The sequence below is a fragment of the Oryzias latipes genome, chromosome 13 (assembly GCF_002234675.1).
Source record: "Oryzias latipes chromosome 13, ASM223467v1".
Lineage (NCBI taxonomy): Eukaryota > Metazoa > Chordata > Actinopteri > Beloniformes > Adrianichthyidae > Oryzias > Oryzias latipes.
In genome coordinates, this window is record NC_019871.2 from 23,205,494 (window position 1) to 23,221,189 (window position 15,696).

A 15,696-nucleotide genomic window follows, 5' to 3' on the forward strand; every position below is an offset into this window, starting at 1 on the left:
CATCTCCATGCGGCAGAAACATTTAGAAGACAAAGAACAGAAGTTCTTCTTTACATGAAATATACCAAAGCTCAGTTTTCCTGTATCCAGTTTTGATGGTAGCCGTCTGTAACTTCTACAAAAACAATTCCAACTGTTTTTGCACTGAAAATGAATTCAACCAAAAAATGATTTAAATTGATCCAGACAGAGATTGCCTGTTTTTGTTGGGCTAACATTCAGCTCTCTGCGCTATAAACTGGGTGACATTTCACTCCTGAAATCTGAGTCTGGGTTAAACTGAAAAATGTTAAAGTCTGGACCTCAAGAGCTAGGTGTGAAAGCAGGCATAGTGTTTGTTTAAAGGTTTAAATGTTCTTGGAGCAAATGTAGTAAACATTAGTGTTGTAGCCAGTGCAGACTGCAATGAGCAATGAGCTGCAGTCCTAGTGCTAAGACTTCAGAAGAAAAGTAAAACGGACCAACATTTATTTGTAAAAAATTGGCTTTAGTCACTTCAAACCATGACAGATGAGTATTTGCAGCTAAAAAAATTTTTTAATTAAAAATAAACATTTCCTCTCTCTTTAAAATAACTCACACACTTCCAAAAATAAAAGATATAAAAGAAAAAATAGAAGCTTGCAACAATCTACTCTGCAACAAAAACCAGACGTTGTGGAGCACCGCTACGTTTGAATGTCTGGCAGTGCCCGCCTACAACTGTCGCACTGAGGTCAAAGGTCATCACGTGTAGACAGAGCAGAGCTTCATAATTATACATGATAAATGTAATCACACACAGGAAGCATTCTCCTAACAATTTACCAGCTTAACCTTGTCAGATGTTCCATGATGCAGGGAAATCTGTGTTGCAGTTTTGTGTTGTGGTGTATTTGTGTATTTGTTCAGGTCATTGAAGTAATTTTGAATCAATAATGTGCAAAATAATACATTTATTCCTAACAGCAATATTTTAACTTGTTGAAAAAGTTCTTGTATAGGCAAGATCGCTAACCAAAGACTAAAAAAAGGAAAACCATAAAGTCAATTAGCAGCCATGTTTAGATAATGATGCTATCATGGTCCAAAGAGATCCCTTCAGTGAACCTTGAGCTCCTGCAGGATCAGATCAGTCTTTTAATGGCTGACTGCAACCAGAAGGTCTCGACCCACTGACATGAAACATGGCGCCAAGACAGAAGCAAGACTGATGGACAAATAGACAGATAGACACTCAGACAGACATCCTGTCTCAAGCCACATATAGATACAACAATTAAGTAAGGTCTGGTCATTTTCATTTCACTGACCTCTGTTCCTCCCCTCCCACACATACAGAGACAAATTACTACTGCTGTTGGATTTGGCCAACAATTCCAACGCAGACAAACATGGAGTGTGAAGGCTCAGACAACGGACATTAATCATACCTGTATTTGATCTGTGGGGGCCTGGGCAAGCTGACGATGTGACAGCAAGCATGCACCCCAAGTCTCTGAGCCCCAGCAGGGCTGAAATGGGTCACTTGATTTGAAAGGCAGCTGGATTTTGGAGCAAGCGGTTTTAGCCCTTAGCGAATTGGAAAATGTATCCATTCATAAAGGATGAAAAATGATCAACGTGACCACATTAACTAATTTACAATTAATGCCCATTTACTTTACAGGGTAAATCCAAATTTTCTAAGCAGCTATATACTTTGAGCCACAAGAAAAAAAAGCAGAATTTAAGGTTGGGGGTGTGGTGGTTGAATAAAACACAAGTATTTTAACTTTAGCGCTAGATTGCAACCTCTCAAGATGAGATTTCAAAAATCTTCCCAAGTCATTTGTGTTAATCTTTTGTTTTCAACATTCATCTTGTGTCACGGCAAGAAAGTAGGTGTAATTTGCAGTCCATTTATCAGATCTTTTTATTTATTTTTTACAAAGACTTCAATAACAGGCAAAAAGCACATCATGAATAGTAATGAAATATCGCTTGCTTAGGTACAAATATCTCTTTTCATGAGAGTGAGCTGGCTTTACAATATTATATCCCCTCAGGCTGTTTTCTCATATGTACTAAAACATATTAAATGGTATGTTCTTAAAAACAATTAGCGTTTAAAAAAAAAGGAATGTGACCATTGATTTTCAAGTAGATTTTTAGTTCATGACCTAATTATTTACAAATGAGTCTACACATTTTTAGGGTATGAAAAAGGCGGCTCTTCTTTTAAAAGTGATAGCAACCAATTGTTCAGTCTGATTAATTGATTTCAAGAATTAAAATATTGAATACTACAGTAAAAAATGAATAAAAAAGATGTATGTAACACATTTCTTATATAAAGTAATACATTGATTTAAAAACAAAGAAAAAAAGTAGTGAAGGCGATCAAAGGTAATGCTTGTTTTCTTGATTGTGTAATTACTCATAATGCTGTAATTCATATACACGCGTCACATTAGATTAATTTAAATAATCGTTATCAATTAGTGTAATCAAAGAAGCAAATTTAAGTAATCCCACCCTTTTTTAATAATTTCTTTACATATACAGTACAGACCAAAAGTTTGGACACACCTTCCCATTCATTTTAATGAGAAGGTGTGTCCAAACTTTGGGTCTGTACTATATATACATACGTATTACCATAATCCCGGTCTTATCAAATAAAGTGTTAATTATTTATTAAGTAACAACTTGGAGTGCTTATCAATTATTCTCTGAAAACATGTAGAGTTAGACGTGAGAGCTGTCTGCTACTGTTAAGATATGATGGTTTAAAGTGGTTCATAGCACTGAAAAAGATGATTTCTTTGTATACAGTCTGTAATATAAGTATTTCTTTGAAGATGAACTAAAAGGTAATGAAAGCCATGATTATTTTTATTTTTTTGGATTCACATGGCATAAATCCATGAAAATTCCTGTCATGTAGTGTGTTCTTCAGTAAGGTGGACGGTGAGCACAAAACCACACTTCCAAAAATGCATGGGACAAATTCTCTGGAGTGCTGAGAATATTGTCATGTCACAGTCAGAAACGTCTTTCAAAGTTTCCAGCTTTGTAATTGCATGGATTCGATTCACACTTTGTTTCTCTGCTTTTTAAAGCCTGTTTCAAAACCCTAGAGGTAGCAAGTCTCTGGGACTAAGCAAAATCCAAATTGCATTAACACTGAAAAAAAGCGTTACATCAAAACCAGCCGGGCCCTGTGGCCCAGGACACCTGTAATGGAGTTTCGCTTTTTCACAGACGCAGGAACACTTAAACTTCTGTTGTGCGAAAGCTTTACATGCCTCTTCCTGCGAAGGAAATATGCTGCAGCAACTGATCAAATCAGGCCAAACAAATTATATTTGTCAAGAGTGGGATCAAATGTTAGCACCCACAACAAACATATTAGCAGCTTGATCCATAAAGAATACTCTTGGCAGGGCAGTACTATTGGATTAACAAAGTAACAGTGAATACGAGAAAAATATGTTCAGAAATCGAAACTGACTTCTTTTTGCTGCTTTTTCATTGCTGTGCTGCAGCTCTGTACACAGAGGAAGAAGCAATCACTTACAAAGAAATGTTTGGGTTACATCGGAGTATGCTGCATGCCCGTCTTAACACAACGAATTGAAACCACCATTGACTCTTGAACACAAGAAATCTATATCCATTTTGGGAAAAGTAGATATTTCACTGGTTTGTTATTCAAATAAACAAAGGCAGGGATGACTGTGAGGTATTTGTGAGTCAAGTCATGTGGGAGAGAGAAAGCGGGAGACCAAAGGGGCCTGACTGTCTGACAGACAGCCAGGCAGATGGACACAAACTTGGCATCAGGGAATATGATTCTGCCAGAGAGTGATCCATAAAGACTGTGTGGGGTTAAAGGGCACCCCGTCTGTAATGAGTCATCATCACTCAGTGGTGTCCGCGCTGAGATGACCTATGTGCACGCATGCGCAGAACGAAATCATTGTCAGGCGCTGAGAGCCAGTGGGGGCTACTGAGAGATAGTCCCAAGTAAACAGCCAGTTCTCCGATTCTAGGCCTCAAGGGACAGCAAAAAAAAAAAAAAAATCTTCATGTTTTTTATAAGACCACAGGCCAAATACTATCACGCTTAATGTCAATTAATCCCCTCTTCAAAGTTTTTTTTAAACCTCAGAAGAAACATGACAGGAGAGTGAAAACGGTATTCCCCGTGTGGAGCTCTTTCTGCTCCACAGTGGCTGTGTTTGACTTCTGGAGGCTTGGGAAACACTGCTGGATGAATTGCGCCTTAAGACTGTTTCTATGGAAACATAGTAGGCAGGAGAAGCTATTTAAATTGTGGTGATTTAAAAAATGTTTTAAATTTTATTTAGCCAGTTACTTTCACCACTACACAGTCTGAACTGACCACTAAAGGGCAGCACAGACTGCCAACACTGTGCATATGGAATCCACAAAACAGTCCACGTCAGTGATCCCCAACCTTTTTTAGGCCACGAACTAGTTTAACGTCGGACAACATTTTCATGGATTGTTCTGTACACGGCTGAAGTCTCATTTATATGTTTATCTTTTTTAGCTTCCAGTTTCCCTTAACTTTTCAGGGTAAAATTTCTCTTCATCCTCTTTAAAACATCTGCATCTGCTTTAAACTTAATTTGTTCACTAGAAATATGCAGGAACAATTAAAATGTGACATAGATTTTCCCCTTAACCTGTAACAGTCAAAGTTGAAATTAAATCATTGGAAGCCAAGTTCAGCCTCATTCGACCTTAAAGGTGTGACGCACAAACACACGCACACCACACACAAACATGCAGTTTTCTTTCATTTTGAAGTCAAAGGCTTTTCTTCTGTTTCGTTGTTTGATCCTTACTTCAAAAATGAACTTTGAAATTATATTTGGCGTTTATTTTGCTAGTTAGGGAGTTTTCATTTTAGCAGTCGGCGCAGCCGCTTTAAGAAAGTAGCGATTGTATTTTTGACACAGGACTGAGCAAATTGACATGCATCAAGACTGAGTCAGATGTGGCGGAAAGAATCCAGGAGTTTTCCAAAAATAAAACTTCCTTCAGATTCAGGTTATAAATAGAACGTTAAAACATTTTTTTCTGCAGTCTGGTACCAACCGGCCTGGGGTTTGGGGGCTGCTGGTCTAAATGACCAAGCTGCATTCTCAGTCTAGCTTCTACGGGAGGGGTTGTTTCTTTGTACATGCCATGTTTTCTCTTTTGCAACATAGGACGATAATCTCTACGTCTTGACAGCTGACAGGCTCTCTGTCATCCACTCCACATCCAAGAACTGACCTTCAGCAGGATAACTATTATTATCCTGCCATACCTTTCCTCTCCCTTCATCCTTACATTTCCATCTCACCCCTCCTCACCCCACATCTTTCCCAACTGTACCTCCCTCCACTTCTCTTCCACTTTTTGCCCAGCCTTTGTCATTGATCGCTGATGCGATCTGCTGCGTCCGTGCTCAGTAATGGCAGGCGCTGGTAACCATCCGGCTGATCCTGTCGGCCCCCTCGCAGATTGAACTGTCAGATGGCAGCGATTGATGGTTGGTCAGAGAGACAGACACAGACTCACACCTGCAATGTCCAACCCTGTGCTGCTCTGTCAGTCCTCTGTCCTATCGTTCTTCTGTCCACTTGGATACACAAAGGTCCATATCTGTAGGAATGCTGACTCCAAGTTTCTCATCACACTAAGTGTCACGTGGATCCATATGCTTATGCTTACAATAGTGAAAATGATGGGATTGTTCTGCTGCAAATCAAGGAATGAGAGAAACTGATTACAGCTGCAAGAAATGCTAATAAAAAAAGAGTCTGAAGGTTTTTGAGTTTTAAAGACTTTTTTTCCCTACATTTTTTAGAAATAGTGCAATTCTTTTTTCAAATGTGGCCAATAATTCTAACTCATCAAATACACTAACCTAAAATAAATATGACGATACATATGATCCTCTCTATCTGTAAAAATAGAAGTCATACATTCTTTAATACTCCCTAAAGACAAACTCTGATGAAAACCCTGTTGTTTGTGTTTTTGACGTGTTCTTATCATATTTTTCTGATGATAAAGGATTTATATAAGGAAAATTAAGCTTAGAATTGCATAGCTAAGTATTTCTTAATTCAAATTGTTGTGATTTAGAAGCAGAAAAAAAATGCAGTTTGAAAAAGAGGTTATTTGCTGGGTAGGCCAAAAACTCTTTGCTCCCCTCCAATCTGATGCATCCACTGGATCCAGCTGGATTCTGGCTTCAAACTGTACAGCTGGATAGCTCCAATATTGCTTGCCATTTTTGTATCACCAGTAATGTTAGGTTGATGTTGTGAGGAGCTATAAGCTACACAGAGAGGGTGTAAACAAAGGGAATGGAAATCATGGGAAAGCCTACACCATGTCAGTGGTCCCGCCCACAAATTAGAGGCAAAAATCTAATGAACTCTGGCTGCTCTACTGAAACTATGTCCTAGAAATCGACAAAGATTATTTTTTTGTGCGAAAATCATAATTGAAAAACTGCTGGGAACGCTTTTACAATAGATCAAAAGATGACCGGTGTGGGCTTTACAATATGCTATAGTAAATCTGAGCAAGAGAATAACAATAAAAGTCTGACATGCTGATGTCTGCTGTTTTTTTTTTTTCCTTTGCACAGTTTGAGATGAGTGGGGTGTTTGGTCTGGTCTCGCTCTGTCTGCCTGTTGGGAGGTGCGCTCCAGGCCCACGCAGTTGTCCCATGTTGTACTTGGCCGGCTGTCTGCGAACTGTCAGCGCAATATCTCCTTACACTGATGAAGGGCAAGTTTCCAAACCATTCCCCAAACTTTTGTTCTCTTGTTCCAGCAGAAACAGAGGCTTCTTCCCCAAGATGGCAGCTCCTTAAAATGATGATGATGGGCAAAAAGGTCCAGATTTATTGAGATCAGAAAGAATAATAATGATGACCTTTACATCTTTTAATGATACTCCTTTTATTAAATCAACTGGCTTTCTGTCCAAAAATAACAGTTTGTTTCACAGCTATACCTCATTTTTGGTTCTATACCCCCCTTGTGCTGACCAGTCGCTCTCTGATGAAATCCATTGATGAAACTTTCACCGTACTTCATCTTATAGTTAAAACAAGCAGTAATGAGTGAAGCCTAGCATTTGATATCATTGTTGCTTTTCCCATAATAATTATTTCTGTATGCGTTAGGAAGAGCCAAGGATCTTGTTTCTAATACTTTACATTTGTGTTTTAAAATTGAATCAAACATTGATTTTTTCTCAAGTCACTCAAATAATTTTTTTTAACGTTTAGTGGTTTGGCTAAACAAAACATATTCAAAAGAATATGAATATTCCCTAATGATTATTTAATGTATTCCTTTATAACAAAATATAGTAATACAACATATTTAGTTTGATTATTTCAAACTAAAACACTTTAACAGGAGCAATTAAATATTTTGAGTGAAAGTAAGATGAAACAAAAAAGATGAATTAACTGAGTAAAACTGAAAATGTTATATCGTGCAAAAAGAAAAAAAGATGAGAGGGAAAGAAAAAGTAAAATTTAAGGAACAATGTTTCTGTGTGGAGAGAACGTGAATTTCAGGCCAGCAGGGGTTTGGTGTGATGTGTAAAACAGAGATAAAATCGATTAGCTTGTCCACTGACCCGGTGAGCAGAGGGGTCCCCAATCGCCCTAAACTTGCCAAAGGCTTGACAGAGATGTCCGAAATTCTCAGTCCCTTGGGGTTGCCGATGTAGACAGCGAGGTGAACAAAGTGGTGGCCTCCTGTCAAACTAAGGCACTCCAGCACCAACAAAACAACAGAGCAGGCTGCAATGCTTCACTGCTTCGTCATTTCACAGGGGACAAAAGATATGTGGAGCAAACAGCTGAAAGAACATGTTGTGAAAAAAAAGGAGATGGTGCTCCTGATCCTCTAAGACTTGGAGTTTTGTAGTGTGAGATGATTAAGAATCAAAGTTAGAAAAGGAGGCTTTTAAACCCCTTGAGGTTTCTTACATCAGGGAATGTGGGTTGAATTTATTTTCCAGTAAAGAAGTAAAACATTTCACTTATTTTTTCTTTTCAAGTAGATACTAAATTAAGGATCTTTTGGAGCCACTGTGATTTGATCAATATTTTATCAATATGTGTCAAGGAGTTAAAGACGCACTCCAATAGAAATAGTGTTTTGAGTGTTTTTAACATGTTCTTGTAGCATTTATCTGAAGCTAGAGGACATATACAAAGAAAATTAAGATTAAAATAGCATTTCTGAGTATTTTTTTATTCAAATAGAAGTTAATCAGGATCCAACAAAAAAAAATGCTGTTGGAAACAGCCTGTAGCACTGACGTGGATGCTGCAGTCGGCGGCAACAAGCTCCAAGCTACTAGCTCCTCTTCATTCCAGTTCATCCACTTGTAGACAAATATATCCATATATGTCTTCAATTTTTTCCCGCCTGGGCTGGTAACTGGCGCAAACTGTATGGCTCGATGGCTTTGATACTGGTCACCATTTTTACTGCACCAGTAATGTTATGTTGGGGCTGTAAGGGGGTGTATAGCAGGAGAGAGTGTAAACAAAGGGATGATGGAAAATGAGGGCAAGCTAACTCCCCACCGACACAACTCAGAGGTTAAATTCTAATAAATTACTATTGCTCTTCAAAAACTCGGTTCTTAAAAATGACATTTAAAAAAACAACAACAGCATAATTATAATCAAAAGACTGCTGGGAACTCACATAAAATAGATCAAAAGATGATTGAAATGGACTTTTATGATCTTTATAACATATAAATTATGAAGTTGACAGATGTAACGGTTTGTCAGTTCACTAAGAAAGTGTGAAATGTTGCCTGTCAAACCACTGGTGACATTTCAAACTCAGAAACATCAAATATTATTAAACTTCTGAAACATTTAGGGACTGACTGAGTGATTTCATCAACAGCCCCAACTCACGCATTTCCAGACACTGTCAAATAGTTCTTGGAAAATTCATCTTGGTGAATTTTTGACACCTGTGGACAGGCTTTTGTAACCTTGCTTTATCACTTTTCGGATACCTTTCCTCCTGTGATTTCCTCCGTCACTAGATGAGGGGCACTTCTTTGATTTCTGGCTCATTGTAGCCTATCTGACCTTGGAGGTCATGGAGTGGAAAGAATTGTATGTGTCACCATTAAGCTCTTCTCCGTGTTAGAATAATATTCGGCTTTTAGGATGCTAACGCTAATCAAAACAGGACATCCTGAGGAGGGCTGCGCGCTCTCTTCCCTCACTGGCTTCTTAATGTTTTTTTTGTTTTGGACGACCGACAATCCCAGGAAGCTGTGAGGAGGGTTCATCAAAGCTCCAAGTGGGGGGCCCTGGCTGCAAGAGCATTGGAATGTGGCGGGGAAAGGAATCTCTACTGTCCTATTGTTCCCTTGTTTCCTGTGTCTCATCACATGCCGGCACGTCCAGTTCATTTACAGGTAAGCGGCGGTAATCAGCCTTGCATACTTTTCCATAGCTGCATTCTTTCCTCTGCCGCAAACCTGGCTGAACACCAGGACTTGTACGCACACACAGCACAGGTTCTTCAGATAATCACACACAAATAGGGGAAGTTATCAAGACAGATCTGTGAGGACAGGGATGTGGTGTTTCCTATCCTCAGACAAGGAGTTGGAAGTGAAAGCGTAAGGTGAACATTGAAGGTGTGCGAGCCCTGATGTTAAGACATTAACCCCACAGGAGCAGGATGAGAATAGAGATTATACTATGACAATTAGTAGAAAAGAAGAATCGTTTAATCTTTAATCTACCTGAGTTTAAAGTTTCAGCACTGAGCAAGAAAGGTTCCACTAAGTGGAAGAAGCTGTGAACATCATCAGCAAGACTTCAGCTTTAATCACATCTCCTCCCTTCTCCACTCCCATCCTGCAGAGGTGAGAGGTCACCTCATAATGACCATCAGGATAGCGACGCACATGTAGGTGTGTGTGCAGGGTGAAGGATAAAAGGTGCACAGGAACCACATAAACATTAGCCACAAACCCGTGTGTCCTTTCATCTGATCACATCCCATCTGTCTAGCCCTTCCCTTCCACCTCTTTTTTTTTTGGTTTGTTAGCCCATTCTAAGTGACTGCGCTCTATTGCACTGTCCCTCTCCAACTCCTTCCACTGCTCCACCCGGGAGATCCCCCAGCAGCCCTGGAACACGCTGTTATCACCACATTCACAAAACAATTGTTGGGTAATTCCTGTTTATAGCTGTGCTCTCCCTTCAGTGTGTGAGCGCTGTTCTCTCCATCAATCCTCCGCTGCGGCCGTTTAAAGGCCAAGCCGAGCAGGTCCTTCAGCAAATCTGCAGGCGCTGAAAGTTTTCTTCAAACTATTACATCTAACATGGCCATTAAAAACTGCACTTCTGAAATATAAAAAGAACAAAAATCGAAAGATAACTACACGATGATAAAACTAAAAAACATATAAAAGGTCAAGAAACATGCGGAACATATAATGCTACAAATAAAGTTGACTGCAATGAAATAAACTCAAACTACATACATTCAAAGTGACTTAAGTAAATTTAAAGTTGTTAGCTGTTGTGAGATAATAGGCCAGAAGGCTACCACTCAGACCAGCGAAAGATTAGAATATGAAAATGTAAAATCTCGTGTCAAATGATGATAATTGCAATGTCTCTTCATTATTTAAACCCACTCCAATTAAAATAGTGTTTTCTGAGTTTTTAACATCTTCTTATGGCATTTACTAAATTTTAAAGGACATATATAAAGAAAAATAAGCTTAAAATTGAATTTCTGAACATGTCTTTATTCAAATTCTTGCGAATCAGGAGCAGACAAAAACTGCAGTTGCAGAAAGCCTGTGGTTGTGACATAGCTGCTATAGTCGGTGGGCCACAATCTCCTTGTTCCACTCCATTCTGATGCATTGCAGACATATAGATCCATGTACGTCTTTGTTTTCCTCTTCCGAGCTGGCATCTGGCTTCAATATGGCTGGATAACTCAGACATAGCTTGCCATTTTTGTGGCATTGCTAATGTTAGATTGGATGTGTGAGGGGCTGTAAGCTATGGTGGGAGAGGGTGTACACAAAAGGATGTTGGGAAATGAGTGGAGGCCTACTCCCCCCAAATGGCTCTGCCCATACTCGGGCAAATCTTGAATGAACCACTCTGTAGAAACTATGTCCTAGAAAACGTCACTGTTTTTTAAAAATTATTATTTTGGCTAAAAAAAGCCTAAAGACCACTGGAAATGCTTATACTGGACTGGGAATATAAACAATTAATGATTTACCTGGACGAAAAAAAAATATTTTATTTAAACAGTTTTCTAAACAGTTTACTTTTAGGGGCTATGATTAAGAGGTATTTGAGACATTTTGCCTTTTTAAATCAGAAATCATTTAGTGTCATTGTTACACAAGAAGCTTGTGACAATGAAAATCCCGGTGCTCTCCAGCTGTTTGGGCTATATAAATAAAGTCGTATTCATTTATGGAATAAAAGATAAAAACAATAGAAGAATTTGTGGAACTATGGATACATATATATATATATATATATATATATATACCTACATACATGTATTGCACATAACCGTTATTCCACTTTCTGGACTTTCTAAATTCATTTTTGTCATAATCAGAATGACGTGTCTTGGTTTCATGTTACACCTTAAATCAACCTTAAGACAAATAAACTGAATGGATATTGTATTAATAACTGTCTGATATATCAGTGACATCAGTTGCCATCAGTTTGATGATAACTTCTAATAAGACAGTTCCCAGTCCAGCAGGATGTCAATGTTAAGCGCAAACATCTAAAGCTGCACACTGTGGCTGACCAAAAAAAGACACACTCACCTCCCTCCTACACAAACACACACAATCTACAAAATAATGCTTAGCTTGGGACCACTCTGTTGATAATGACCTCAGCCTTGGCACCGCTCTGGGCTTGACCAGACTGCCGACAGACTGGAGGCTTTTGTGTGGACTCCCTATCGGTAACTCCATGACCTTTAAGGGGGAAGAAGAAAGCAGAAATGCCTTTTCTTATTTAGAAGGGGGTAAGGCTTGGTCATTGTTCTGCACTGGTGCAGTTTCCCTGTGGTAAACACATAGTGGTTCCCAGGCTTGACATGCTGCTGCCCCCTCCCACCCTCCTCCTCCCACTATTGCCATCCATCCTTTGGTGTTCCCACACTGCCCTGTCTGGGTCATTGCATCAGCACCCGTCTCGTAACACACAAGTCAGCACACACACATTTTATCTTCAGAATCTTAATAGAAATAAATGCATTGCCTTATGAATTATGAAATCCCTGTCTTAAATTATGGGTTGTAAAAAATAAGGGATTGGAGTATCAAAGGGGGAGTAAATAAAGGAGAGAAGCCCTGGGGGAAAAAGCCTGTGAGGGGGACCCCTGTCAGGAGGCCTAGATGCTCCCTGGTTGCATTGGGACAGGGGCCATCCTTCAAGTGGGTGACAACAGGGCCTAAACAAACCACTAACCTCATCAGCTCTCTGTTTACAGCTGCAGGACTGAATCCTGGACGACTCATTAACATCAGAGACCTTCCAGAGGAGCCGTTTGTGCGCGTGAGTGTGTGCGAAAAAAAGAGAGATCAGGGTTCATTTAAAAGAGGATGTGGGGTCACAATAAAAGTACTTTCCAAATGAACCAAATGCTTCAGCTCTTTTCTTTTTAGTTAAGAAGTTATTGAATATAAAACGGTATGAAAATGTAACATGTTTTCACCTGTGATTAATCTTTTTCTTTTAAAAAAAATGTTTATTGTAGTTATATTCAGTTAGAAAATGATGTAAATTATCATTTTTTTCTATTATTATTTTTAAGAAATCATCAAAGCAGGGACATTTGTGCACGGAATTTTTGACACCGACTAGTGCGCACGCAAAGACTGGCGCTCCGGGACAACAAGGGGCCGTTTAATGGACTCTCTATTTCACTTTCCTCGCGCCGGCCGGCTCCCTCTCACCTCTCAAATGGGCCGATCTATTAAGCGTTTTAATGAGCTCCGCCAGACAAACGCGAGATGCATGGCCCATTGCACAATGTAGAGAGAGGACAGCGCACTTCTCAGCTCCGGAATGAGGGGCGCTGACGACGGACACGAGACACTGAGGCGCGAGATGACCCCCCCCCCCCCCCTTCTCCCCACACACAAAGCGCGCTTTCTGACACGCGCGCCTGTTTGCGCGCAATTTCTCGCGTGCCAAGCAGGGAAGAAAGTGATGGTCTATATACCTCAGGCAGGTGTTTAAACGGGAGAAAATGCATAAAATAACTGTCAAATGGGGGTATAAACTGGATCAGTGATTGCTTTACTGACGACATTTAAAATAATTTAAATGGATGGTGCCATTTTAATCCATTAATACAGCCATGGAAAATTAAGAAGTGAGTATTAATATATTGGCAACGTTTTTTTTCTCTTTTATGAAGACAAAAACTGCAAACCAAAGGTTGGAGCAGCAAAGTTCCTCTGCCTTGTTTGTCTGCGGCCTGTGCTCTTTGCCTAAACGCAGAAGTTTCTGCGGTGGACCGCATTACATCTGGACGTGCGGACTAATCAGTCAGCCTCCATCAATCACGCTTACGTTTCCCACCTCGCCATCACCTCCTCCATTACACGCAACCTCTCTTTCTCTCTTTTAATCACACCGATGTTCTGCCAGGAGGCAGCCACACACTGAACGCATTTACCAGCAGAGCCCTTATGAGGGGTCTGGGAATTTAAATATTCACTGTTGACACTGTGCAGACCTGGCTGGGGGCCAGGGTGGGCCCGCTTCTTCGGGGGCCCAAAAACATCCCCGTAGTCTGACTTTTAGATGTAGATATTCCTTTTCAAACATTCTCACTAATAATCTTGAAATGCACGTGGGAATTCTGCACGTGCACATGTGGGAATAAGGAACTCCCCTTCTTCCATTTAATGGGTGAAAACTTCATGCTTTTATCCATATTATTCTAATAAAAAGGTGGAATGAACACATTTCTTTTTCTTAATGACAGAGGTAATGTATTGTCGTTTGATTGTTAAAACATTCAAATTGGATATGGAGCTGAAAAACTTGTGCGGTTGCGCGGAAACTCCTTTCCATCTTTCTCTGCGACATTTGCAGGCCTCCATATCTTATTAATTAAGAAAAAAAGTTAATTAAAAGTTAAAAGTACTGACTTGCAACAGTAAAGGTGATACACCAATTAAATTATATATGTGAAATTTCAAAGAAAAAAATAAAAGCTTAATTGAAACAATTTTGAAAAATCACAGTGGCGGAAAAAAGCAATCCTTTTATCTCCTTAGATTAAGCTGATTGGATGCCAGTCATTAAGCTGATTAAACGACATGAGCACAACTTTATTAATAGAATTGATAAATTGGGTTATTTCCCCAAATAAAAAAAACTGCCAACTAGGAAATATCCAATTAAACTTTACATTTTTGGACAAAACAAGCATCCATCAGAGTTTGTGATTTTTTTTAACCACATAATCAAAAAGCGGAACGTCTGTGAGGATTCAAATTCAAAAAAGTAAAAATTAAGTAAAATTCCCCTTCGTTTGCATGCCGGTGTTGCCCTCCTCAGTCTTGTTTTTCAAGTTTCCCCGGACACCGGGGTGACCGCGCGCGCGCAGCGCCAACAGCAGCAGGCAGCAGCTGAACTGTAACTGCCGCTGCTCTGGACACGGGATTTAAACTTGCAAAACGCTACGTAACGCTGCAGCGCCCACTACATGCAAAGCGTAATTCCTAAAGTAGCGGACGCCCTGCAGAAAGTTCCCTCCGACGCTCCCCCTAACTTTAAACTTCAGTCTTCTTGCAAGCGCGCTGAAATCTGGCTGTATTTTTTTTTCCTCAAACGCACTTATTTTGAGGAGATGAAAATAAGGATTACGCTCGTTTTATCGCAAAATCAAACAGTTTCAAACTCCTGTAAGACGAGGTGATAGCCGCGACAGTCAATAGGTATGAAAGATGTTTTCAAAGAAAAAAGAAAGGGATGTTGCACCTACTCGTGGTCAGTTTCCTCGCCCTGCCTTTGGACCTCATGTTGTCAGTCTCTCGGTGTGGCTTTGTTTGGATTTTTCTTGAATCTTTTCCCTTTTTTCTTCCCTTTTTTTGGTTTTTCTCTGTCCTTTTTCTCTGGGTTTCTCAATCCAAACGCGCTATCTCTCCAGCATTGTCAGTCTGGATACCTTCGCACATGCGCACAGCCTGAAATCTGCAACTGCCACAAAAAAAAGGGAAAAAAAAGTTTGGGACGATTTATCACTTTGATAATAACCTGATCTGGTCAGGATGGAGGATCGTCTCGGACATCTCGTTTGGTGATAGATTTTCAAAAAGCAGCTGGGGAGGCGAAGGAAGCGGAGTACACTGCAAAAAGTGACAGAAGCAGTTCTCCTCATAAAGCAGCTCCAAAAGCTTTATCTTTCTGGAAGCCTCTTTCGCACCTTTGACAAGGAAAGAGGAAATCAATATGTCCACAAACATAACAATAATAATTCATCGCTTTTGATGAAACCTATCACTTTAATTTCTTTAATGATTGATTTCCTGCACAAAATCTGACTAATTTAGAGGATTTTTTTGAAAAGAGCGAAAAGGTTTAAACACTTTTTGTAGTGGTTTTGACTCGGAAAA

At 39.7% G+C, this 15,696-nt stretch overlaps 1 protein-coding gene across 12 annotated transcripts in view; it reads right to left on the reverse strand.

Annotated features, from left to right (window-relative positions):
- mecom (MDS1 and EVI1 complex locus) overlaps window positions 1-15,383 on the reverse strand; it is a 155,406-nt gene extending 140,023 nt beyond the window's left edge. For 9 of the 12 annotated variants that reach the window (XM_011482827.3, XM_011482823.3, XM_011482817.3 and 6 more), the window contains exon 1: window positions 15,066-15,383. In XM_011482827.3, the coding sequence (XP_011481129.1) occupies window positions 15,066-15,102 (37 nt within the window). In that variant the 5' untranslated portion in view covers window positions 15,103-15,383. The remainder of the gene's footprint in view (window positions 1-15,065) is intronic. The other 3 variants (XM_011482821.3, XM_011482820.3, XM_011482819.3) reach the window with 1 other exon arrangement.
- Between the last annotated feature and the right edge of the window lie 313 nt (window positions 15,384-15,696).